Source organism: Sebastes fasciatus, chromosome 22, assembly GCF_043250625.1.
Source record: "Sebastes fasciatus isolate fSebFas1 chromosome 22, fSebFas1.pri, whole genome shotgun sequence".
Lineage (NCBI taxonomy): Eukaryota > Metazoa > Chordata > Actinopteri > Perciformes > Sebastidae > Sebastes > Sebastes fasciatus.
Genome location: NC_133816.1, coordinates 19,009,539 through 19,037,032, shown reverse-complemented (window position 1 = coordinate 19,037,032; position 27,494 = coordinate 19,009,539). Strand labels below are relative to the sequence as shown.

The 27,494-nt window shown below is 44.7% G+C and overlaps 1 protein-coding gene across 2 annotated transcripts in view; it reads right to left on the bottom strand.

Annotated features, from left to right (window-relative positions):
• Positions 1-27,053, bottom strand: part of kirrel1a (kirre like nephrin family adhesion molecule 1a) — a 38,351-nt gene extending 11,298 nt beyond the window's left edge. For both annotated transcript variants that reach the window (XM_074622787.1, XM_074622788.1), the window contains exons 1-9: positions 26,769-27,053; positions 11,056-11,205; positions 4,615-4,764; positions 4,368-4,525; positions 4,125-4,275; positions 3,740-3,845; positions 2,410-2,558; positions 2,084-2,211; positions 177-303 (exon numbers count right to left, since the gene is read on the bottom strand). In XM_074622787.1, coding sequence (XP_074478888.1) covers positions 177-303; positions 2,084-2,211; positions 2,410-2,558; positions 3,740-3,845; positions 4,125-4,275; positions 4,368-4,525; positions 4,615-4,764; positions 11,056-11,205; positions 26,769-26,817 — 1,168 coding nt within the window. In that variant the 5' untranslated portion in view covers positions 26,818-27,053. The remainder of the gene's footprint in view (positions 1-176; positions 304-2,083; positions 2,212-2,409; positions 2,559-3,739; positions 3,846-4,124; positions 4,276-4,367; positions 4,526-4,614; positions 4,765-11,055; positions 11,206-26,768) is intronic.
• Positions 27,054-27,494: the final 441 nt, after the last annotated feature.

Below are 27,494 nucleotides of genomic sequence, written 5' to 3'. Positions count from 1 at the left end.
CATTGACCTTACCAAGCCTGCTCAAGAGGAATTGTGCTATTTTCAAAATAAATGCCCACCACTTTGGACACACAACATTTCTTTTTTTTCAATTACTGACAAGCTGACCTTTTAGAAAAGCACACGATTCTCATCTACAAGCAGTGGTACATTAAATTGTGTGGATGTTTTCTGACCGTTGACGGTGAGCGTGACCTCAGTCTCTCCTACTCCAATCCGTGGGACGATGGCCTTACATACATACTGGCCGGCATCCGCTTGGCTCACCGACTTCAGATACAGCTGGTTGCTGTTACTCAGAACCTGTGGGGGAGTGAAAAAAGAAAAGGACACAAATATAAACAAGACAAATCTGCTAAACGACGGGAGGGGATAAACAAAATAAAAAAGCCCACATGTACATAAGTAGAAGAGAGGATAATATATTGAACCTCCCCCTGTGTGCATTATTATTGTAACAGATCATGTTGCATACTGTATGTGCACGTCTGGCCTTATTTGAGTTCTACTACTCTGACCCTAACTGGCTAACAATGCAAACTTGCACATCCACTTTTAACCCATCACAAAAGGTTTTACAGTTGCCTAGCAACCACATCCATCGTAAAAATTAGCTGTGGGAAAAATTATGGCTAAATATGTGACCACCTAGAGAGAGAGAAATACCTGAACAACACTGATTACACAGATGTAGGTGAAAGTCAGCCCATAGTTTGCTAAGGCAGACTTGTGATGAGGCAGATTTAATTTACTGTGCTCTAACTGTCTTGTCTTTAGTTCCTGATCTCTACTCTCTAAACCCTCTTTTTTTAAGAGGGGGTTGTATGAGGTACTTATCCATAGTCAGTGTATTACCTACAGTAGATGGCGGTCAGCATCTTGCCTTCAGACGGCTCTTTCAGACGGGGAACTGAAGCCGTTATCTATGCTCTCTTAAAAGCCACCAGACTCCATTGACAAAAACAGCAATTTTACCTCACAGAACACAGGAGCTGCTGGTCTACCGCTGCCTCGATCGGTTAGTTTGTTCGTGTTATTTTGTGACTTTGGTGTTTTAAAGGGTTAGTTCAGATTCATCAAAGACACACAGAGGTTAAATTACTGTTTTTATCAATGGAGTCTGGTGGCTTTGAAGAGAGCATAGATGAATACAACAGCTTTAGTTCCCTGTCGGAAAGGGCTGTCTGACAGCAAGGTGAAGCTGTGAAAATATTCTAAATATAGCGTACACTTAAACTGATATTGATTATTTTAGGTATCTAAAATCCGTTTTACCGCTGCCTCCGTCCACAGCAGTACATTGCTTTCTGTTTCTCCAAACTGGAGGCGTGTTGACCGCCATCTACTGTAGGTAATACACTGACTATGGATAAGCACCTCATACAACCTCGCTTCAAAATATCCAAACTATCCCTTTAATGTTCACATACACCTATTATCCATGTCTTTAGCTTCTGGTTGGTGCACACAGTAGATCTTAACAAGAAAACAGTGATGGTTAACTCATTAAATTCAATTATTTAGGGATAGAATAGGGAGTCCCGGTGGCCTAGTGGCTAAATTTGTTTTCTTGTCGAGAGATAAATGAGAAGATTTATACCACTCTCATGTCTGTATTGTAAATATGAAACCAAAGCAGCAGACAATTAGCTTAGCTTAGCATAAAGACTGGAAACAGGGGGACACAGCTAGCCTGGCTCTGTCCACTGGTAACAAAATCGAAAGCGAAAGCGAATCAATGCAGAAACCCCCTGTAAAACCACAACACTTTCAACAACAGAGATGAAACAAATGAGATATAACATGTTAATTAGTAGGCGTATTTAGTCATGTGACTTTATTACAGCCATTCAATTTATTAAATACAATCCGACCTTATGTGACAAAAGGAATATAAGACAAAAGAAAAAAGTGAAATTGAGAGAAATGACAGGGAAGAAGAGAAGAAAGACATCTCGGTGTACAGACGAGATATTGCCCTTGAATGACAGGCTGCTTTTGTAAACACAGGAGAAGAAAGTGTGAACTGTAAAAATAGTGTGAATACAAGAACAGAGGAAAGCGTGGGCTCTTAGCTTCTTACCATGTTTGAACCCTTTTTGAACCAGGTGAGTGTGAGCGGAGGGTTTCCGGCCCATTTGCAGTTGAGGGTGACATCAGAGTCAACGTCTACTGTTTTTGGCTGCGGCTCCACCAGCAGAATTGGACCGACTGGAGACACACAGAAACAGAGAGAGGTGTTCTTTGTTGTGTGCTTGGGTAATAACGCGGTAGGACTAAAGGGGAGAAGCTGCTCAGAGGAAAAACAAACACAACAATGGTGTGTTTTATCCCTCTGACTCCAGACTGCAGCGAGTGAAGTGGGCCACAAGCGACTGAACAAGGTGAGATGAGTGTTGCGTGACTCACAGTGAACGTCCACCAGGATGCTGACGTTGGTCTTTCCCACAGCGTTGAAAACCAGACAGGAGACGGGCTCGGTGAAGAAGGAGTGGTCGGCTTTGGTGGTGAGCACACTCTCCCTGGCACCCTGCAGCACCACGCCTCCCTTAGCCCAACTGGGGTTCAAATGTTAGACACAGTGAAAACATGGAAACCTCAAATATTATTCTAAAATGTCTGTTTCTGATAAATGGATTTCCATTTTTTCCTTTGGTCACTTAAGGTGGATTTAAGAATACACAATCCTATTAAATGTTCCCTATACAGAATAGAGGGCTCCGGGGATGACGTACTTTTGTAGACCAACCAGGAAGTTAGCATCGAAAATAAACTCTGTGGCAAACAAACGTTTATGATAATAAACACAAGATAATCTCCACAAGTGAACACCACTTTTAGGATTTTTTTTTGTTATGAGTATACACAACGAGGCTGTAAAGGCGGACAAGTCGGCGTGATGTCATTTAGCCACTTTTCAAGAAATATAAAAACTTCAAAATTCACGAGTGGGGTATATGTATTGATTTATCTTGTCGTAGAACAAACTATAAAATCTCTTCAGCTTTTGTTAACCAAAGACCTTATTTCAGGCATCTCACTAAAAACCTATTGACTTCCAGACAAGGGAACCGGAAGTGGTAAAATGCTACTTTGTTTCATTTTTAGGACTCATTAAAGAAACACAAACCATGGATATTTTAAACAAAAAATCGTATTAAAGGCTCTCTATACGGAATTCAAAACATTTCTATTGCCTCCACACGGCTCTCAACATGGCAACGGCTCGCAGTTAACAGTGTTAATAGCACTAAAAGTGCAAGCAACAGTGCTGACAGAGCTAACAGTGTTAACCTGAAGAGGAACCGGAGGGTGGGTGCTATGCTTCTGCCACAACGTCGGGACGGTGTTATCAGGAGTAACTGCTGTCACTCGTCCAGTGACAGCAGTTACGCTATTCTTTTCCCTGATTACGCTACATTGCGAAAAACAATTACGTATTGAAATCGGCAGGAGGAGAGCTAGTTTTTAGCTGTTAGCTCTGTGCATGGGATTTATTGTATATTTTTGTTTTTTACCGTGGTATCGAATTGGTATCGAGAATCGTGGAATTTCACTTGTATTGGTATCGACTACTAAATTTCTGGTTGGTAGCTATTACTCCACTATATCTTTACAAAGAAAATAGTTGTTTGCTGCTATATTAATGCTCTGAATCCTGTACATAGACATTTAAAACCAAAAAAGAAATACAAAGTTTCTGTCATACAAGGCGCAGTGAGAATGAGAATGTGCAGACCTGTAGCCCATGATGGGAGGGTTGGCGTGAGCCTGGCAGGTGAAGGTGACTCTGTCCCCCTCCAGGACAGAGCGAGGCTCAATGGACAAGGTCACTGTCGGCGGATCTGGAAGAGAGAGACAAAGAGACTCGCATAACATCGGCCTTGTTGCATCTAATATATGCTGCAATCTGGAAGATGGCTGCCATGCATTACTTAGTAGCTGCTATAAAACATTCAGCGGCTGGCAGATGTTTTACGTTTTTAAAATATGCCTGAATTAGTCTGAAATGTTAAAAATAGTCATGTATGTGATAATTAACAGGGTAGTATAATTAGCAAATAGCCACAAAGCAATGACACTTCTCGAGTTAAAATCCGTCTCTGTATTATTGAATTGCTTACGGTGGACGTTGAGGGTGACGGTTGTGCTTTTGCCGGAGGGAATAGCCAGGTTGGTGGCCACACAGCTGTAGTTCCTCCCGGTGTCGGTGTCGACAGGCGCGATGGGCAGGTAGCTACGTGTGGTCACCCTCTTCCTGTCTGGAAGCACCTCCTGGTGACGGAGGGCAGAGGGACATCGATGAAATACTGTAACTGCGTTTGTTTAGTGTGTCTTGGTGAACGTGGTCTCTATTTTAGACTTACAGTGGTACTGGCGGCCCCCTCAACAGGCAGACCGTCTTTAAGCCACTCGATCATAGAAGGCGGTTTGGCCCCTCGAGACACGCAGCTCAGGTTGTAGGACTCCCCCGCATTCAGCAACACCTCCGGACCCCCATCGATCACCGGGTTGTCTGGGGGGACTGGAGCGGGAGAGGATGAGTGTTAGAAACATCTCACATACTTTCTGTAGAAATATGTGCACGCTGACACACATGCAGACAAAACGTACTGAGGACGGTGAGTTTGGCCCTCCTGGACCTCAGGGCGGCATCAGGGGCCTGGCACTCGTACAGGGAGTCATCAGACAGGTCAGCTGACAGGATCTCCAGGTTGTACTGGCCCAACTCCTGCACACGCAGCACCCGGTACCTGGGCCAGGCTGGGACACACAGACACACACAGTAGATTAAATAACTTTTATGGGGCGCACACTTAAGATCCACTTCAGGTCTTCATGATGAATTTTATATCGGACTTGGGTGGCTTGTTATATCTATTTAAAGTAAGGCTGTCAATGTAACGCGACAATAACGCAAATTTGTTTTAACATCATTCATTTCTTTAACGCATTAACTTGCCGTTTTTAGGTCATAGTGGGCTCAGTTTTAAAGCTAGAGTGAAGATACTGGTATCATATGAAACTCAAAAACCTAAGAAATACATTGGTACCAACTATGTCATACTACCTTGTCGAGAAGGAGGTTAAATAACGCTTCAAACTTACACTAAATCTTGGCGAGTTAGACAGACATTTGATTGCTGATGACCCAGAGATACCAAGGTTGTTATACTATTGGCTCACAAGCCTTGTCAGAAGTGGGAAGGTCAGATATCTTCCACAAAGATAAACAAAACATTCATTTTGAGCCTGTCAAATTTTTTTAAATGATTAATTCACAATCACATTTTTTTTTTAGGAAAAACCATACTTTTATTCAGCACCTTTCTTAAGACTCTGTGGATGTATTATGTCAAAGAAAATATTCGTCCACATTAAAATGTTATCAAGAAGACCTTTAAAATTACAAAACATTTAATTACATTATAAAGTGACACAGATGTCAGAGCAACAAAATGTGATATATTCAGTCTTATGCTTGTGTTGAGTACATTTTAGTTATAGCTTCACGCTGATCAAGATACTTTTTTCCTGTTGTTCTTGTTGCTGGCTGAAGGTGAATTTATGTCACCATATCTTTAATATTCAAACTCTCAAAAACAAACTGTTAATTCGTCACGTCTCAGGATCCCCACATACCCATGTGGTCTGTATCAGAATTTAAAAAAGAAAATAGGACACCACGCAGTGTGTGGCAGTTCAACGCTGATAAGAAAACATCAGGTCTGTGTCACACATGAGGCCGACTTTTTCAGGCTAAATGAAACATACATAATGTACACAACTGCATGATGCACACACACACACACACACATGCAGCCCAGCCTCTCCAATCCTCCCTTTCCCTTCCCCCATCCGCCACACAGCCCAGCTGTGTCACTGCTGTACATTCTCACCGTTAGGTGGCATCCATGCTCTCTCTCACCAGAGGGGTGGGAGGGTTGAGGGGGGGTGGTAGAGAGATGAATGCATTATGACAGCAACGTTTTAGAGGACTCAAATCGACTCCAGTGCATGGTGCAGAATTCATGTTCGCTGCCCAGACGTAGATCGCATGTGAAATTCTCTGTGTCGTCTCCATGTGCAGCCTCCCGAGCGGAGCCGTGCTGCTTGCCTAACCTTGTGTGTCCTTGTTTCTGCATGCATGTGTGCGTGTGCCTTGCATATACGTGCATTTGCATGTGAAATGTTGAGGGCGAGAAAGCGTATGAAAAGCCCAGAGAACGAGGGAGGAGAGGGGGGGGGCAAAGGGACAGAGCCTCATACACAAACACACACAGCCATGTGTATGTGTGCATGAAGCGGCCAGTGTTCATTCACGTTTTTATTTAAAAGCTTTGGCTTGAAGCACTGGACCATTACAGTAACAATATGATTCAAAGAAAGGGAGGGAGGGACGGGAAGAAGAACAGAGAACGGACAGACGAGGACGAAGAGGAGGAGAGGAAGAAGAGGGTTGACAGAAAGAGGAGAGCATGAACTGAGAGTGTGTCAAGCGAGATGAGGGTGAGGAGAGAGACAGAGAGGCGAGGTAGAGAAGTTAAATGAAGAATAGGAGGGAGGGCTCAGTGCAACAGAGGCAGCTGAAAGAAGGAGAACAAGAGGGAGAGAAAGGAACAAGGGAGCGTAGATGAGGAGGTCGCAGAGGAATAGCATGACAGGAGAGGAGAGGACAGGCAACTAGACTAGAGGAGAGGACAGGAGACTAGAGGAGAGGAGAGGAGAGGAGACTAGAGAGGCTAGAGGAGAGGAGAGGAGAGGAGAGGAGAGGAGACTAGAGGAGAGGAGAGGAGAGGAGAGGAGACTAGAGGAGAGGACAGGAGACTAGAGGAGAGGAGAGGAGAGGAGACTAGAGGAGAGGCTAGAGGAGAGGAAACTAGACCAGAGGAGAGGAGACTAGACTAGAGGAGAGAAGAGGAGACTAGAGGAGAGGAGAAGACGCTAGAGGAAAGGAAACTAGAGGAGAGGAGACTAGACTAGAGGAGAGAAGAGGAGACTAGAGGAGAGGAGAAGACGCTAGAGGAAAGGAAACTAGAGGAGAGGAGACTAGACTAGAGGAGAGGAAACTAGACTAGAGGAGACGAGGCTAGAGGAGAGGAGACTAAACTAGAGGAGAGGAGACTAGAGGAGAGGAAAGTAGACTAGAGGAGATTAGAGGAGAGGAGACCAGACTAGAGGAGAGGAAAGGAGGCTAGAGGAGAGGAGACTAGACTAGAGGAGAGGAGACTAGAGGAGAGGAGACTAGACTAGAGGAGAGGAGACTAGAGGAGAGGAAACTAGACTAGAGGAGAGGAGAGGAGAGGAGACTAGACTATAGGAGAGGAGAGTAGATGAGAGGAGAGGAGGCTAGAGGAGAGGAAACTAGACTAGAGGAGAGGAGAGGAGAGGAGACTAGACTATAGGAGAGGAGAGTAGATGAGAGGAGAGGAGGCTAGAGGAGAGGAAACTAGACTAGAGGAGAGAAGAGGAGAGGAGACTAGACTATAGGAGAGGAGAGTAGATGAGAGGAGAGGAGGCTAGAGGAGAGGAAACTAGACTAGAGGAGAGGAGAGGAGAGGAGACTAGACTATAGGAGAGGAGAGTAGATGAGAGGAGAGGAGGCTAGAGGAGAGGAAACTAGACTAGAGGAGATGAGACTAAACTAGAGGAGAGGAGAGTAGAGGAGAGGAGAGGAGGCTAGAGGAGAGGAAACTAGACTAGAGGAGAGAAGAGGAGAGGAGACTAGACTATAGGAGATTAGAGGAGAGGAAACTAGACTAGAGGAGAGGAAAGGAGAGGAGAGGAGAGGAGAGGAGAGAAAAAAAAATCCTAAATCATAGCATACAGTAGAAGACAAAGAAAGGAAAGGAAAGGAAAAGAAAAGAAATCATGATAAGCAAAGCAAAGGAAAATATATAAAAAAAATAGCAGAATATTTCAGCACAAAGTCTGGCGAAAACAACAGCAACATCAACAAAAAAAAACAAGGCAACAGCATGCCACGATGCATGATGCAGTCTCCCTCTGGACCAATCAGTTAAAAATATACCCACTTGTTTTGACCAGTAATTGTACATCCCCCCCCCACCCTTTAGGCGAATCAGTGCAATCCAGAAAATGCTGCAACATAGCGACGGGATGCATCATTCCCCCAAGTTTGGTCAAAGTCACACAGAGCTTCGTCTTAAATCGTTGTTGACAGACAGACAAGCGGGATACATAATAAATCAAACTGTAAATTTTATCACTAGGGACGAAAATGCAAAGACAAACTGGGGTGAACAGTGAGGGCAGCTGCGTAATAGAATGAGGGCTACATACATATTAGCTGCTTTTCAATAAAAAATATACTTTAATAGAACAGATATTAGCTATTAGTCAGTCGTCAGCCCACTGCTGATATGACAGAGGTGATGATGTGATGCTCCTCAGCCAAGTTGAAGGGTGTCAATCTGTAAAATGTGCCCGAGGGAGTTTCCCATCAAGCATCGGGATGATATGTGTAGAAGGTGGCCAAAGTTAACATCAGCCTAAATAAACATGGTGTGATGGCTGCTGTGGAAGTCTAACAGTAACCTCTTACATCACATGGCCAAAACTGCTCTGCTGGCTCAATCTAGCTGTAACTACAAAAATATTTTGTCAGCATACACTTACAGCTGCATACACGCAATGTCATAGTGGGCGAGCGAGTATCATTCAAAATGCTGTGAGAGAGCTTTGCATTTGGGAAAACCAAATTCCACATCTGTAAGACATGTAACAGCACACTAAGTATATTCAGCAAAATTATTTACTGGTAAAAAGATATTTTTGTCATACAAACCTCCGGGCCTGAAAAGTGAAGCCAATGCAGAAGTGCCTTAAACTTGCATTCTTTCTAACAGCCAGCAGGGGGCGACTCCTCTGGTTGCAAAAAGAAGTCTGATTGTATAGAAGTCTATGAGAAAATGAACCTACTTCTCACTTGATTTGTTACCTCAGTAAACATTTAAACATGAGTTTATGGTCTCAATCGCTAGTTTCAAGTCTTCTTCAATACAGCATGATGTTCATTTAGTAAATTATGGTCCCATTTAGAGTCAAAAAGACCATAAAGACCATACATTGTAACATTTTGGTCACATAAAATGTCTTATTCAGTTTTCGGTTGTACTTAGCTCCACCCTCAGAGTCTGCAAATTGCAAAATCTGATCTGAGATCTGCAAAAACTTGCAAAACCTCTTGCGAGACTCGCAGCCCGACGACCTATCCTAACCTTAACTATTCGAGGTCTATGCCTAACCTTAACTATTAGAGGTCAATGCCTTACCTTAACTATTAGAGGTCAATGCCTAACCTTAACCATTAGACGTCAATGCCTAACCTTAACTATTAGAGGTCAATGCCTAACCTTAACCATTAGACGTCAATGCCTAACCTTAACTATTAGAGGTCAATGCCTTACCTTAACTATTAGAGGTCAATGCCTAACCTTAACCATTAGACGTCAATGCCTAACCTTAACTATTAGAGGTCAATGCCTAACCTTAACCATTAGACGTCAATGCCTAACCTTAACTATTCGAGGTCTATGCCTAACCTTAACCATTAGACGTCAATGCCTAACCTTAACTATTAGAGGTCCATGCCTAACCTTAACCATTAGACGTCAATGCCTAACCTTAACTATTCGAGGTCTATGCCTAACCTTAACCATTAGACGTCAATGCCTAACCTTAACTATTCGAGGTCTATGCCTAACCTTAACCATTAGACGTCAATGCAGTCTATGGTCAAATATCAGCCAACAGCTAAGAAACGGAGGGGTGTCTTGAGGAGTCTGCCTATTGTAGCTGGTAGTTTAGTGTTATTGTGATAATGAATATAGCTGACGTTAGCCTTTAGCTCAAAATACTGCTGTGTCTAAGTACATCCTCACAGAGCTGCTAGCATGGCTGTAGACTCTTAGTCTGGTTTCATTATAGCTGAGTTACTCCATTATCTATCCACATACCCTCTGGTAACTGCAGAAATACGCCTTGGGATACAAGTGCCCCTGGTTGGATATCACTGGATTTCTACAGTTGTGCTGGCATGCATGCTGGAACAGTGGTGCTTGTGCATTTGTAGTTTTTGTTGGGTCTAAAATATAAAATTGTATGCAAAGTTTATACATTTTACGTTTGAGTTTGAGTTCAGTTCCAGAGCACTGCACTGCAAATGTTGCTGCAGATGCCACTGTAAGCATAAACTTTACACATTAAACTAGGGATGCTAATTTAAAATTTCTTTTAACCGATAACTGACCCTTTTATCCGATTATTAACCGTTAACCGACAAGATTAGTGCCGACAGCGGTGCGCCAGCTGCAGTGCATGTGCAAAACAGACAACTCACCCGTCCGGGAGAGTTACTGTAGCAGCCACGATGCTGCATGCATTGTCCCAGCAAGTCTTGCTTCGTGCTCGCCATTGTCACACACGTATGGTCTGTCAGCACGGTGTAACGTTAGCGAGCGACTAACAGACCGTGTGTGTGTGTGGCGGCGGTGAGTGTGTGTGTGGCGGCGGCGTTATAGCTGTGAACGTAGCTGTAGCAGTGTGTGTACAGTTTATTTGTCGGTGAATAAATTATACAACTCCTCAAGACCTGAGCCAACTTCCAGTACCCTGCAACGCTGGCTCAGACTCACTTAAGGTGGGCTGTTAAGGTGGACCAGCTTTTCTCCTTTAAGTGACAAGCCACTCCTCTGAGTTTTGCTCAGCCTTTTAATTAATTTTTAATATTTCGTTCAACCGTTTAATCGGTTAAAACTCTTAATAGCGGTTAATGGTTAAACGGTTCATTATTGACATCCCTACATTAAACACACGTCGTCCCTTTGCACTCTGAAATGTGGCGTGACGAGTAAAAGGTGAGTGCCAGAAAAAGAAATGAAGACATTCACAACATTTCTACAGCTTTAAACATGCAACGTCACATTTTTGCCTATCAGCAGCTCCAATCCAAAAGTATCAGCATCAGCTTTGAAAGAGGCATCTTAGTCACACGCTGAACAGAGCGAAGGAAGCCTGAGTATGATGTCTCACCCCGGAGGTCCTCTCCGATGCCCAGAGCCAGGCCATCTTTGGTCCACTGAACAATGCCTGAGTAGTTGAAGACAACGCAGGACAGGATCACCCTCTGGCCCCGCACCACCGACTGGTCTGCCGGCTCCTGAGAGAACCTCGCCGTCCACACTGGAGACACAGATAGAGAAAAAGGAAAAAAGAGGGATAAGTTAGGGACTTTCTGATTTTCACGAGCTACTGTCAAATCATCCCCACCGCATACATAGCATGTTATTGTATCCGTGTGGTTAATTGATTGGAAACTGCATTCCCCCGGCAGAAATGGAATGCCATCTTTGATCACACGTTGGCTCGCGGCCATTAGCCGAGCGCCGCCGAGCGAGGAGCGGCGCGGAAAAGACAGAGGTGTCAAAGAAGGGGAAATCAGAGAAGAAGAAAGAAGAGGTGGTTAACGCTGACTCAGGAGAGAAGAAGAAGCTGGGAGATCAAACGGGCAACTTCAGCCATAGGGTTTCTCACACCCCTTTTTCTTCTAACTTTTTATTCCTTCAAAACTCTCCAGCCCTCCCTCTCTCTGTTTCTTCATTCCTCCCTATGAGTCATCTCCCAGGCTTCCACTCCACAACCAAAACTACAGTGGCTGTCATTGTCTACGAGACTCTCTCCCTCTAGTCCACTACCACAGCAGATAGCCCAGCGCCGCGCTGGCCCACCGACTGACTGTCTGATATGAGGGAGAAACAAGAAAAACCCCTCTTCTATTGTTCCACGCTGCATGATGACAACTTGTAATTAGCTGTCCCTTGAAGACATGACACCCGCACAATAGAGGAGAGGCAATCACCGTGGAGGGATTTGCATCTCGCTTTAAATTTTCCATTCTGTCTCTCGCTTTCATTTCTCTCCCACTTGTTATTTCAAAGAATCTACAGTAGATCATTAACCCAATGCTGCATAGTACACCCCCTCCTTCTCCTCTGCCATTACCTCTCCTTCTATTCTCTCTCCATAATGTTGTATGTCCTTTACCCAAATTGCTTTGCCTCACTCTCCGCTTTCCCCCTCTATATATGTATGCATCCCCACTCGCCCGCTTCTCTTTGTACATCTATAATGCTGTCTATGAATGTCCTTTTGCCTGCACTGATTTTCCTCTACAGTATGTACACGCCTCCTTCTTTCTATATACATATATAATGCTGCTGTATATGTCCTTTTACCCATAATGCTTTCTATTTCTGTGTTCCTCCTCCTCGCTGGTTGGAAGGGGGTTAGAGGCGGACTGTCACAACTCATTTATCACATTAAATATCAGCCCTCCAGCATTTCTCTCTCCCTTTCTTTCTCGTTCCCCCGTCTCTCACTTTTTTCCCTCACTCCCTTTCTTCACCTCCTACCATTTACATCTCTCCTTCTCACTTGTCCTCTCCACTTTTTTTTTTATCACTTCCCCGTACACTCCCTCTCTCTCATTCCCTCACACTTCTCCCTCGGAGCCCTCCAGCGCTTTTCTGAAGGTTCCCATCTCTCTCACTATTTTTTAACAACTGCCATATGCCTCTCGAGCACCCCACCTCCCGCCTCCCCCCGTCGTGACCCTCGGTCCCTATCTCTCGCCTCTCTTTTCTACAGACGTGCAATCTCCCCCTATCATGTCAGATTTGCAGAGGTACAATATGCCTGATAATACAAAAGAACCCAGTCATGCAAAAAGATTTCCTTACCAATCATAACAATGGCTTCTGACAGTGCAGCGCATTAATATTCTGAAGATAAAGGAGACGTGCGAGGATGCACGGCGAAAAGGGAATCAGATGCAGATGGAGCTCTGCAGCGTGCATACCTAGAATAATTTAGCACTGAACCAAAAATAATAATAATAGCGGGCCTTAATTTGCTCCCTGAGGAACGCCCAAATGAACTGGATTAATAAGATAAACAAAGCAAACAACATAGCAACAACGATTGGCTATGAAAAGTTGGGGAGTAAAATCATGCCTCTGAAAAGGCATCACAAGAATGCGTGTTTTCACCAGCCAGCAACCAGCATAGCTCAAAGTCTGGTGGCTTTAAAGAGAGCATATCTGGCTCTTTAGCTGTTAAATGCTTCACTAATGTGCTCACCAGCTAGATGATAACTTTGTCTTTGTGCCATTTCGGTGATGGGGAGGTAGTGTAGAGTCAGCGGGTTTGTCTGAGGTTTTTCACTGAAAACAGCTGTCTGTCTGCTGGTTGTAAAAATCAAAAGTAATTAGCTGAAAGATGCTAAAATGCTTCATAGATCTGAGAAGGATGATCATTCTCTGTGGGTTTGCTATTATGAGCGACCCCTCTCACATAAAAGTAGTCATGTGCTCCACTGTAAAAACAAAAAATATATTTATTATAGCTATATCTTTAAGATGTGTATGATGCTCCACTTTCTAGTAGCAAGCATGTATTGCAGTGACGTAGTGGTAATTAAGGTTGAAAATGTATAATTAGCAAGAAAAACTAACATTAAAAACAAAAGGTAATTTCTAGACGGTATAGATTTTTGCCTTCATTTCCTTTATGCACCCCAATTTGACTCTCACATCCGCCTAGTGCTAATTACAGGAATGTACAGTGTGGGTTTATACCATCTTAAAAAGCATGAACAGCCTTTTCTCAGATGTACATGGGTGTAAAGAGAGTTTAGCTGGGTTTAAACTACCACGCAACCCTGACAACAGCCTGAGGGCAAGCAAATCCTTTCCTCCACCACCTCAGATATGCTAGCTGGAGGTATTCCCTCTACTGCCTCAGTAAACCACAAACATAATCCAAACTGAACACTCCTGATTGGAGGCTACACACAATCTGCAGAGAAAACACCCATGCAAAGGCTGAGGACTGAAAACACTGACTCATTTAAACATGTGCTCATCGCCTTCTGATTTCCATATTATCCAGTTAACACTTGTCAACATGAGTGTGTGTGTGTGTGTGTGTGTGTGTGTGTGTGTGTGTGTGTGTGTGTGTGTGTGTTTAAAGAAGGAAATCTACGCGCAGAGAGCAGTCAGAGCAAAGGCAAAGAGAGTGTATGCGAGGGAGCTTGTATTCTTTCATTATGTGGGTTATGCTGCAGTGACAAATTTAGAGTGTGTCCTGATTTCCTTGAGTCACTGATCCCCAAGATACCACCGGGAGACTCCGAGCACCCTGTCCACACAAAGACCACGGCCGCAGAGACCATGACCACATGCACACACACACACACACACACACACACACACAAACACAAACAGATGACCTAACCTTCACCACATGGGCTAACCAACACACACAAACACAAACCCAAACATGTAATCGACACGTCGACGCGGTTTCCTGAACATGGATTACACCACGACTCGGGACTAAACCGTCGAGCGAGCGGAGCATCTCCATCTCCGTCGGGGACGGGTCTCAGTTTAGTCTCGGATTAAGCACAGCCCTAGTCAAAGTTTGGAAAGGGATTAGGATTAAGCCGGGGCCTAGGACAACAGCCCCTGCAGACACTGTGACACCAACCTCGGATTGTCAAAGCAGACACAAAGCCAGAGGCGAGCGCGCACGGCTCGGCCGGGTGACTCACCCAAAAAGCACGGCCAGCACGCCGCCGTGGTGTGAACCACCGCGGCTATTTAGCCCAAGAGCACCTCTCGCACCATGCGGCGGTGTTTTAATAGCAAGGTAATGAACCGTCAATTTGTTGCTGGAAATGACTGAAAGGGTATATGCATGCAAAGATGTGTGGAGCTATTTATAGCTGCTCATATGCCCTGCATTTCTTAATTTGCCACACGCCCTGCTGCGAAGAGGTGAATGTCAAAGCTTGCTTTAAATGCAGGCTTGCCTCGCCTCCGTCTACGGGACAGGAGTGATGCCATGCAGCAGAGGGTTCTGGGAAACGTTCACTTTCAGTCTCATTAAATCAGAAGCTATGAAATAAAATGGCATCTGTATGGATTGTTATGCATCGATCTAATTATCTTTGTGTCTGGCCCCCTCCCCGTACCCCTCTGTACCCCTCCGACAAAGTCCTCCCTGCCTTCCTCTCCACTCGCTTCCTCTCCAGCCAATCCCCCGCTTCGGCTGGATCACAGACTTGCGTCACCATAGCAACAGCTGACGTGTAAAGTAACTGCCCAAAAAAAAAAAGTTTTCTGTACGAGCGTGTCTGCGAGCGCACACGCGTATGTGCATCTGTGTGTCTGATGAAATCCTCCCCAGTGCTCGGTACACCCATTTTTCCTGAAAAAACATTTTTCAATGACCTCATCCTCCCTCCACCTATCCAATTAATAGTCAGGCGGCCGCACTGGTCTCTCATTATTTCTCTCTTCCCCCCACCCCTCCTTCCCCACTCCCTTCACTGTTAGTCAATCCGCTCCAAATTGATTTTGTTATCTGTCTAATTCCATATCGCCGCCGCGTGTGGCCGATGTGTTGGTGTTACGGAGGGGCTGCCGGAGAATGAGATGCAGGAATGGGGGAACAAAGAGACGGCGAGGTCCACAGACAAGGAGCCGTGGAGTGTAACGGAGGGGGATGACATCATTGTTTCAGGACAAAGTTGCAGCCACAGGAGTCATGCGGCACTGACTTCGCCCCCCCCCCCCCTGTTGTCTGTATATGACTGTACATACATCTAGGTGTCAGTCCATCAGTCAGTCTGGTGTGCTCTGACACATCTGTCAGGGTGTGCATGAGAGCCTTTAGACTTTACTACTGTTCTCTCTTTGTGAGCTCCTTTTTAATTCAGAAAACGTATTCAAATCACAAATGTTTGTTTTCTTAAAAAGCTGACCCGCAGATATGAGGATTTAAAGCAGTTCAGCACTGTGCAATCTAATTGTATATATGCACTACTTATGCATTAAGCCTGAATACATTTAAATTACGGGCTGCCCCCTCGTTTTGGTATTAGTTGACTAAGATTTCTTTAGTCGATTAGTCGTTTTTTTATGCTTTTTTTCATGCTGGATGACTTATTTCCAAGAAACTGATGAACACATCTCAGATTTAAAGTGGTGCTTTTGTGTGATTCTTTGCGGAGAAACTCACTTTTACAGATCTGTCGATTAAATCAATTAATTGATTAGTTGACAAAATCCATATACAATTTTATGAATGTATGCAATTCAATAGGGCTGCGCAATATGGCCAAAATCTTCTATCCCAATATCGGTCATTTCATATCTCGATAACGATTTATATCACGATGTAGCATGTTTTCTGGTAATTCAATAAATAAATAGTCTGTATAAAATAACCGCATGGTAAAGCCTATTTTTGTATACTCCTGTATGAATTAAATACTTGACAAACAAAAAGTACTGAGAGTATTTTCTCATTTTAAGAACTTGAGTGCAAAATGAACATGACAGTTTTATGTGAAATTATTGATAAAAAAAGAATAAATATAAGCGTAGCCTATATCGCGATAGGAACAATTTTTTATATCCTTTTGACGGTATATATCATCATATTGCCCAGCCCTAATTTAGAGTGGTGCTTTTGTGTGAATCTTTGTGGAAAAGTCAGTTTTACAGATCTGTGGATTAAATCAACTAATCGATTAGTCGACAAAATCATGATTAAGTGTGTTAATTGTGTAAAAGTGTTAATTGACTAAGAATTTCTTTCGTCGAGGACAGCCCTAATTTGTAAGAATGTATGCAATTCAATTTGTTTATATAGTGTCAAATCATAGCAGAAGTTCTGTCGAGACACTTTTCATATAGATCAGGTCTAGACCGTAAGAGATACCCCATTTCAAAGGGCGACAGTGGCTAGAAAAAACTAGAAACCTTGGGCAGAACCGGGCTGCCTCGACTGGTTGGGTTGGGAGAGAAAGAGAGAGAGGGAAAATGCATGGTGTAGGCACTATATGTGACTTATGTAGACATACATGTACTGATTATTTTCATTATGGAGTCATCTCCAGTCTACAAAATGTCAGCGGAAAAACTCCCATCGCAATTTCTTTGAGGCCATGGTGACATCATCGAAATTGCTTGCTTTGTCCAACCAACAGCCCAAAGATGTTCAGATTGCTCTGATATAAAACAGAGAAATGTACTAAAACCTCAGAGAAGCTGCTTGACAAACGGATTTAAACAACTATTCATTTATCAAAGTTGTTGTCAGCCAACTAATCAATAAATCAACAATGCTTTCAGCTCTAAACTCTACACATGTGAGTGCATGCCTCTGTTTATCCGGCTGTGGGAACTCTACCACCTGTGCCTGCCTCCTCTCAACAACATGGCTGCCTGGCAGGACGGCCATAATAACCCGTAACCATGGCGATGGCGCTATAGGGACGAGCGAGAGAGACGTAGATGGAGAGGAGCACGGGGGGAAGTGAAAGGAGGCGTCCCACCGAGCCCCGCTGACACCGTGTCACTCAGACACAAAGGTGACTCCTGGAGGTGGGGACGGAGCAGAGGGGAGATCAGGCCGGGGAAAGATCCAGAAAGACTCCTTCCTTTGTTTGCCGCATTGTCTGCCTGCTCGCTCCCTTCCTCTGTCACCTCACCTTGCCGTCCTCCCCCTTACTAGCAGTCGGCGACCTCTCTCTTTCTTCATCTCCTTTGTGGCCTTGCCCCCTTCTCATTCCCCATTCACTTCCTTTTGTCTGGCGGGCATCTACTTAGAAACGATCACTCCTCCTTCTTCCCTCCCTCTACCACCTTATTCCCTTCTACCTTTCCACCTTCAAGCTGCTTCTCTTTCCTTCCATCACTCCTCCCTTTCCTTCTCTCCATTACTATCAAAATGGTTGCTGTGGAAACAGGTTTATTTGGAAATGGCGGGAGGGAAATTATTCTTTGTCCATTTTGATAGTGTGCATGAGAGCGCTCCTGTCAAGGTGTGCGTTTTCTATGAATGTGTGTGTTTGTGCGGGCAGTGTGTGTGTGTGTGTGTGTGTGTGTGTCTCCTCTCATTTCACATCTGAAGGGCTTTATTTGTACCGAACCCCTGTTACAGACATTGTTACCATAGCTACAGCCAGCGAGGACCACTGACACAATGACAGACACAGTGGCCATGGCAACCCCAGGATCAGTGGTGGGTAATATGATAATTCGTGGACGAGGCATCCGACACATTACGGGCACATGAATATGCTCGAGCGCAGGAAAGCCGGCCCGACGCTGGTAATCCACGAGCCTTTGTGCGGCCAACACGCCGAGCGGCTGACAAAGGATACTCTGCCGTAACCAAGGGTGACCAGAACTAACAATAGCCGTCCTCTGGATAAGCTCGAACAAGGGGATACATACATATCAAGCTGCTACTCTGCAGCAGTGCGCTCTGTGTGTAGCTTGTAGCGCATGGGGTCGCCACAGAATTCAACTGGCACAATCGATATCATAATGAATCGATAATCCGAGGCAGTAGTTCCCCATTGATTTTGGGCAGCGACCCATTCCTAAAGCCACTCTGCCTCCACGTGATCTGAAGCACGTAAACATCCGCACCACCATCAGCTGTGACAGCTTTCAGATGGTCTGCCGATCCACCTCAGCACGGCGTGGTAATGGAATCCAGCAGCAGGACTATTTTACAAGCAGCGTCCCATCGATAAATCACCTCCTCCAAGGTCTGCTTTAATTCAATCCAGGGTAATCTAATTTTATTGGTATGTACTGTAGCTTCTTGCAATGTCATCTGTCACAAACCATCCAATAAAAGCCCGGGGCCTTGACCTCCTAGAGCGAAGTAATATTCATATACAGAGCCCCTCGCCAAGACCACAACCACCAGTCAGTGCACACTGACGCTTTGAAGAGGAGGCTTCTTTGTTGATAGCAAACACACTTAAAGACTGGAAAGCAAAGAGAGCGGGGTGATAATAAATCTGGGTTGAGCAATCTAGACTTTAAATTTTAAAGCCTCTGGATAGCATTAGAAAACTACAGCTTGACTAAAGAATTTGGTCCCAAATATGGACCAAAACCTTTTCAGAAAAACAATGATGATACTTTATGTGACTGAAAGTATGTCCACATAAAGGCCTTTACACACTGGGCGTGTTTTTTGGCAATTTTTTGGTAATATATCTTTACAACCTGTTGTTTTTGTCATGAATACTTTCACACAGAATGCAAATATTACACAGAGAAGAAGCAACAAGGTTGATTTTTATGAGCTTTCTCACCTCAAGTATCAACCAATCACGTTGCGACGAACAGGATGAGTTGTTCCTGTATTGATGAAACAACAACACAGAGGATCCACAGTCCAAACCAAGATGGCAACTTTTGTTACTCCTTTCAATCTTGACAAAGGCAGCACAAACCAGAACCATTCCTTCCGTTCTTACCTTTCAAAATAAAAGCCCTTGACATATAATATTCGCAGGTGAGTATTTCACATTTTCAAATAAAGGCATCAACCAATCATGTTGCGCCGAACAGGTTGAGTTGTGCTTATATTTATGATACAATAACACGAAGGATCCGTATTCCGAACCAAGACGGCAAACTTTCAACCCTGACAAAGGCAGCGCAAACAGGAACCACTCCTTCCGTTCTTACCTTTCAAAATAAAAGCCTTTGACATATGATATTCACAGGCCAGTACTTCGCATTTTTATGTTGTTTAAATTTGTCACGCCCGCGGTGTGTAATGGGCCTTTCACAGAGAACGCGGCAACAGAATTCAACTGCGGTCTGAAACCCATTATTTCCAATGGCGGACCGCACAGCTCGTGGTGTGCCCAAAGTTCCACCTGGTTAAATTTTGGGCACAGGGCACAGAGATGTGGCGGCGAACACAGCCAAGGTTGGAAATAAGCACCAGCCACCAGCCAAATGCTGGTAAAATATGCAAGTGGCTGCTAGATTTGCTTCACTCAGCAGCCAAAAAAACAATGAATCTGGAGTCCACCAGTCAAAGTGGCAGGTATTAAATATTAATATACAGTGATATTTTAGACAATAGTGTGATTCCAGCTTTGTGGCGAAACTTTGCGTTTGACCCTTTCCTGTTTCGACATGATAATACCTCCCTGTGCACAAAGCCAGCTCCATAAAGAAATGATTTTCCCAGTTTGGTATGGAGGAACAGCTTTGGGATAACCTGGAACGCCGACTGCGAGCCAGGTCCCATAACCCAACACCAGTGTTGGACATCTCTAATGCACTTGTGGCTGAATGGGAGCAACTCCCTGCAGCCAGGTTCCAACATCTTGTGGAAAGCCTGAAACCAGGAGACCGAAGCCTGTGACAGCAGCACATTAACGCCCAAGGTCCTCGTGTTTTTGGCCATGTAGAGTATCTACCATCATATTGAAATGACAGGATGTAAACTGGGTGAAGCCTGATGTGGAACCAACAACATGGGTACACTGAGTTAAGATCAACCTGGGTATACACTGCATGATATTAGAAATGTTGTCGGGTACTTCCGACTCCTACTGTACAAGTAGATTGTTTGCGACGTCAAGCCAAAGCTCACGATCTATGGGCCGGTCGGCTCCTGCGGACCGTTGACAGTTGTCAATAAAGATAACAAGGCAGAAACATGCTGCCTTGATCATCTGTGCCTTCCTGTCTGCTGAAAAAAAAGAGCAGCGGCCTAACGTTATATGGACTCGCTGTGACTAGGAAGACGTGGACAGTATGGCTTGTCCATTTTGCAGAGAGAATTGGAGGTCTGTTGTAGCCTACATTGTTATCTTGATAGCTACGCTCTGATTACTGTAGAAAAAAGGCGCTGATGTTGAGGAATCAGCTCGTGGCTCTGCTTCAACTGTGCGAGAGGCTGTGGTCGGCCGACCAAAATTTCTGGATTCATCCAACTGCCGGTCGAGAGGAGTTAATCGGTCCTCGGTCCCCCCTGTACACTGCACGGCAAACGACGCCAGACGAAGCTGAAATTCGGTCCGGCTCTAAAATGAGTCGTGCGGCTCAAAATTCGGGCCAGAAACGGGCTAAAACCGTACAGTGTGTTCCCAGCTTAAGCCTGGAGGGTATAGTGGGAGTCTTTCTTCAAATAATGCATCTGCACAGAATGGTTTTAATGAGTGGATTTCAAGGCCATTGATGATTATTCCTACTAAGAGATGGCTCACTCATTATTTGCAACAATTTAGCCCGCGGGCTGTTACATTACATGACGAGGGGGACGGCGAACGTCGCCGTGCTGCGGTAACCGATTTAGTTGGACGGCTGACCCTAATGTTGTTATCGTAAAGGGAAGATGGATGGAGCAAGTCGAATCTCTCCCTCCCTCCGTCTCTCTCTCTCTCTCTCTCGGCCCTGTCCCTGTAGAGGAGCAGAAACTGGGAGAGCGGAGAAATGAAGTGACATCATCAGCGTCAGCCACATTCCTGCGGAGGGAGGGGGCGAGGAAGAGGAGGGGGGGGGGGGAGACGGAGGAGGAGGAGGAGGAGAATGTCCCAAAACTTTTGAGGTTACAGGACCGACATCCCCCCTCCCCCATCCCCTTAAACACACATCCATTCTCCCTCCCTCTGCTTTTGTGTGTTTTCCAGTGCACGTTTCTGTCTGTGTGTGTGTGTGTGTGTGTGTGTGTGTGTGTGTGTTACAGTACTCCTCTTCCTCATCATGCGCTCCCTGTTTTAATTCATGTGCTTCTTCTCCTCCTGTCCCCCCCCCCCCCCCCCCCCCCCCCCCCCACCACTCATACCACCCCCTCCCCTCTTCTCTTTCTCTCTCCACCGACCAGAGGAATGCAAGAACCACATCTGGAACTTATTAGAGAGCAAGAGAGAGAGAGAGAGAGAGAGAAAGGGGTAGATGGAAAGAGACGAAGTAATGGTGGGGGGGAGAAGAAAAAGAGTCAGAATGAAAAAAGTCCAGGAGGGGGGGGGACAGAAAGAGAGCAGAAAAAAAAGGGGCTCATGTTTGGGCGAGAACGCCAAAGAAGAAAGTTAACAGCAACACCGATTAATACCAATTAACCTCAGCGGGGACGGGGCAGAGGAAGGGCTCGGCTGGCAGCTCAGATGTGGGTTCAATCACTCCAGATTCCAGCGCAAACGTAGCCTTTGAACCAGCCTCGACCATATTCTGTCTGAATGAGCGGCTTCACTGTCCCCACTGAGGGAGCAGTCAGGCCTGAGTAATAGTCCCTTTCTCTCCGCCGCTGGCCTCCCGACCACTCCTCCTCCTCCTCCTTCGTCCCTCTCTCCCCGGCTCGCTTTTCTTTTCATCCAGCACACCCTCCTCCTGCACTACAATACCGTCTCTCCCCCCCTCCTCACCACCTTTAAAACAAACAAAATCCAATCACTCTCCATCAGGCTTCACCCACCTGCCCGAGAGACCCCTCTTTGTCCCCCCCCACCCCCAAAAACAACTTTTTCCTGTAACCCGCCCCCCCCTCTTTTCTCCATCACCCCAAATTGGTCCTCCTCGCTGCAGAATGTGGCCGTGCAGTTTGGGAAAACAAGGCCAATAGATTCAGTCAGATGTGATGAAGTGTTCCTCTCTTGCTCGGGGGATTCTGCATAAAGAAACATTTTTAAGGGGATGTTTGTTTGTTTTTCTTCTTCGTCTTTTTAAAAACTTGGATGCCCCCGGTCTGCCAAACACAATCAGATTATGGGGGCTTCACTTGAGAGATGTAGGGAAATGTGTACACTGTTTTTGATTGAAGTTTTACTGACCACAAGTTTGAACTATCTAACTAAATTCTTCAGGTTTTTACTCGATCGCCATGCTTCTTTTTCCTCCAAGCGCCACTTCAAAAGGCATTACAGGACACTCGTGTCCAGAGGAATGCCCTTAAACAAACATATCAACTGAGAGCAGCGATCCCCCATGTCACACTTTGACAAACACCCGCCGGGACAGAAATGCCAAGAATTTGTTGATTGAACGGAGCCCAATGGGGGAACAACAGGCGTGGATGTACATTATAACATTACGGGCTCCATTCCCAGACTGAGCTTTACAGCTGCTTCAGTGATTGCTTTCAGTGGCTGATGTCAATTAGAGACGCTTTTCGGTAAATAGGCTTCGTTCAGATCCCGTAAGAAAAAAAAAAAAACATGACCCGAATTTGCGTAGGATGCTCCTCCAGAGCCATATCACGCTCGCCGGGGTCAAAATCAAAAACAGACTTCTGCCTCGCTACATGTGTCGCTCCAGATCTAAAGGGTTCAGTATAGCACAGCAAAATGGTCGGTTAGCCTTCAAACCATGGCAGAACGCTTCCAGAAAGGTTCATGGAGCTATAGATAGCTCTTATCCACGAGATCCTTTTTATCTTCATCCACCACATAGCTACTACAGCTCATGTTAAACCTCTCCTAGCCGTTATCTGAGCAGAAACTAGTCCTCCCAATAGCAGTTTTAGTGGTTTTTACAGCCCCCCTATCCTTTTGTAACCAACATTAACGCTTGAATTTCTCCAGATCTGCGTGAGCTTAATGAGACGGAGGTCTGGCTATGTGAGATAAGCTCAAGTTAACTCCTCAGTTCTTTATTTATTTATTGTGAAAACAGAAAACACTAGCCAAACTAGGGATGCACCGATACCTGATCGGATATTAGGGATGTGCAGTCCAAGCAAAAATACTGGGAACTAGTCGATGACTTTTCGAAAATCGCCGCCTACCCCCCTAACCATTCAGCTGAACTGAACGTGCCACACACGTTTTACCGGTAGTAACGTTACAACCAGGCAGCGCCTACGACGGTTAAAACAAAGGAATATATATATATTTTTCAGACAGGACGATAGCCGCATAAACTAGTCGATTTTTTATAATTTAATCACGGATATCAGGACGATACTGACTTAAACAGCTGGATCGGGTATCAGTGACAATGGGGTCGATCTATTCAATTCAATTCTATGTTTATATACTATATACATTATATACTTGAATTTTAATTCCTGTTAAACCAATTTGTTGCTGAATTAAAAAGGTTTAGACTTGAATTGTAATTAATGTAAATAATTCCTGTTAATTTTTAAGATTTTTTAAAAAGTTTCTGGTGTACAATTTATTATTTTAATAATAAATAACAATTCAATACATTTATATCTATGTATTTATTTGTTACATTTAGTTTTATAAAGTTAGAAAAGTGATGTTTAAGTCAGGCCTGATGTTGCCTTACAGATAAAAGAATGATCCCAGTCACTTCCATACAGCTTATTAATTGGTACACTGGTATCGGATCGGTACTCGGTATCGGCCGGTACCCAAAGCCCAGGTATCGCTATCGGTATCGGCACTGAAAAAAGTCGGATCGGTGCATCCCTAAGCCCAACAAATGGAAAAGATTTCATGCACCAGCAGAGTCACTGTATATGAATCAGAGTGGAAAAATATGGGATTTATTTAGATGAAAATGTCACAGAGAATTACTGGCAAGAATGCATCAAATGTTGTAAATCAGCACTTTTAACAGAGTGTTTTAGTATCGCACTGGATTCTTTATGAGGCTTTCCTAATTCTTCATTGCTATTTGAACCATTACAGCCCACTTTGAGTCATTAAACATCCCACGTATAGTAGTAGAACCACAACCTCGCTGATGAAAACAACCCTTTCTGGGGTGTGAAAGCCCCACGAACGTGTCTGACTCCTCCAAAATATCTGAATATTTCCTTCGCTGCGCACAACACAGGAATCTGTCTGAGGTCTATGATTCACAGCTTCGGCTGTGTTGAGCGTTCAAGCGCTACGGGGCAGCGCGGCCTAAACAAAAGGACAGAGGCTGACAAATGGTACACCTGCACCGGAGCCTTTGTCCGAGTCAGCATTTGAGCCCTTAACGTCTGGGGGGGCCGTATAGGTGCAGTGCTGCAACCTCAAGGCTCTCCTGCTCATTAGGAAGTTAAAGGTGTTTGCAATGATTGATTATGCAGTAACGTTTAACAGCTGCATTAATGGTGGCGCTTGCTTGGGACTTATTACCAGGTTGGTATGTAGACACAAGGATGGGATGCTAAATCAATCACTCCGGCAGTGTTGCTACTAGAGAGCTAAATAACTTAAAAAAAGATGCACCAAAGCTTTAATTAGCTGCTCCGCTAATAACCATCCAGTCATTAGCACTAGTAGGCAATTACATGTGTGCAAATTGCAGGCCATGAAATACTGTTTTACTTGTCTAATGAAGAGATAAGAGTCTATCTCTTTTCGAGGCGGTATTCTTTTCAGGCTGTGTTTACTCCTCTTTCAAACACCCGAATGCAATAACCATTTGAGACCTTACATTTACTACTACACCATTTTAAATCTCGCCGCACAAAACTGCAGCCTGCTAATCTTGTCTTCCTTTGAGAGCTTTGTGTTTCGAGGAGTAATAACGGTAGTAACAGACAATAGGGCGCATGGCTTCACACATGTAAATAGGCTGTGTGTGTGTGAGTGTGTGTGAGAGTGTGTGTGTGCACATCTGCAAGTGTTACTGAGCTAGTCATGCGGACTGAACGGTTTATGAGTGGACAAACAGGGCAACAGCATGTGACAGCAGCAAGGGGTCTCGATGGAGAAGGAGCAGCAGGGGGGGGGTCTGTGTGTGTGTGTTTGTGTGTTTTGCGACGACAGACGCCAGATTGTGTCATACGTGGACTCGTGGAGCGCCCTGGTTTAAGTCGTTTGAAAAGGAGCCTTGATACTGTATGTGCTTGCGTGAACTCCTCGGCAAACGCAAACATGATGGGTGGATGCTGAGCGATTACAAAGCCGTGGCAGACACGGTGACATCATCCCTTTCCATACCTTCCCTTGCCACCGAACACGCCCCCCCCCCCCCCCCCCTCTATACCTATGATGGAGTGGTCGCCAGCAGCCAGCAGCAGTGCACGCTCCACCCGGTCAGCCAAGGTAGACAATAGGTGGTGGTGGTGGTGGTGGGGGTAGCGTGGTTACATCTTGATCAAACAGGTAGCTTTATAGACATCCTCCTCCTGTCTCCCAGCAACTGTGATTATCATGAGCCAATAGCCTACCTGGCTGGCACCCCACAGGTATGGAGGGGGATTAGATGCATGGTGCTGCTGCTGCTGCTGCTGCTGCTGCATATACGCCTCATTGTGCTGTTGCAGGTAGGACACAAGGACAGGAAAGCGGAGTGGTGTGTGTGTGTGTGTGAGTGAGGGGGTGAGACAGAGGGGGGGACATAAGCTGTCTTTCACTACAGTGGGTCTCACTGACTGACTGACAAGCCATTCAGATAGCAGTGTGTGTGTGCAGAGTGCTGCTGGCATGTAGAGCAGCGCTGGTCAATCACTGTCATTCACGTCACGTCCTCATCACCACCACCACATATATATGCAAAAAAAAAAAGGTCATTAATAAGGCCAGGTTGTGTATGCATACGTGCATGCATGCACCAAGTCATGTTCAAGTTGCACGCACACATGCACGAGCACAACCCATGTATAATGCACATACAGAGGCGCGCGACAATGATTATTATTATTATTATAATAAAAAAAAAGTGTGGTGATCCATTGCTGCGGTGCCAAGTCACACGCACGCGTTTTCTCTCTCCCTCTCTCACACACACACACACACACACAGTCGTGGCGGCACGTGCACGCGCACACGCCTAAGGTGATCCATTGCTGCGGTTCATATGGAGAATGAAATCCCATTATATGCCTCTTCTTCTTTTCTTCACACACAGACACACTTGGAGGAATAAAAGCAGTGTGGCTGTGTTAAAGTGACACATTTAAATAAATAAATATATAATAAAAAAGAGAATAATTTGCAGTCTTACCAGTTTGAAAACTCAGCAGCAAAGTGAGGAGCAGCAGCAGCCTCTGCATGGTTTCAGCCGACCAATAAGTCCGTTATTGGCTCAAACCTCCGTGAGGACAGCATCAAAAAGCGGGACAGTTTACTGACTTTTAATTGGTAATTAGACTAAAGAATAATCCTCCTGCGTCTGTCTCCAGTCCTCCTTCAGCTTTTACACCATTTCACTGCCTTTTTTTGTTGTGTTAGCTCTCTCTTCTCTCCTCTTCTTTGCTCTCCAGCTCTCCTTCTACTCTACACTGAGGAGGTGAAGCTGGCAGATATGTTAACCAGCAGCAGCGACACAGGAAACACTTCCTTCAAAATAAAATCCACCATGAGCTAAAATGAGCTATATTTTGGGATTCATTTGGTAGAGCATTTTGAGGAATTGAAATAAAATAATATGTAATATTATGCCATCAATAAATGCCATACTTGCAAACCTTGTTGTTTGTCCTTGTTATGTGCAATAACATATGCTGATGCAATAATTATATGATGCTGTGCAATAATTATATAATTATCTGATGGACACTTTGTGCAATAATATGGCAAAACTGTCATCTCATCAATATACACATTGTATTTTTATATATTATATTGTATTATCTTTTATATTTTTTATATTTATATTGCACATCTCTTTTTTTATTGTATTATCTTTTCATTAGCACCTATGGGATTGTCACAATCTAATTTCGCTGTA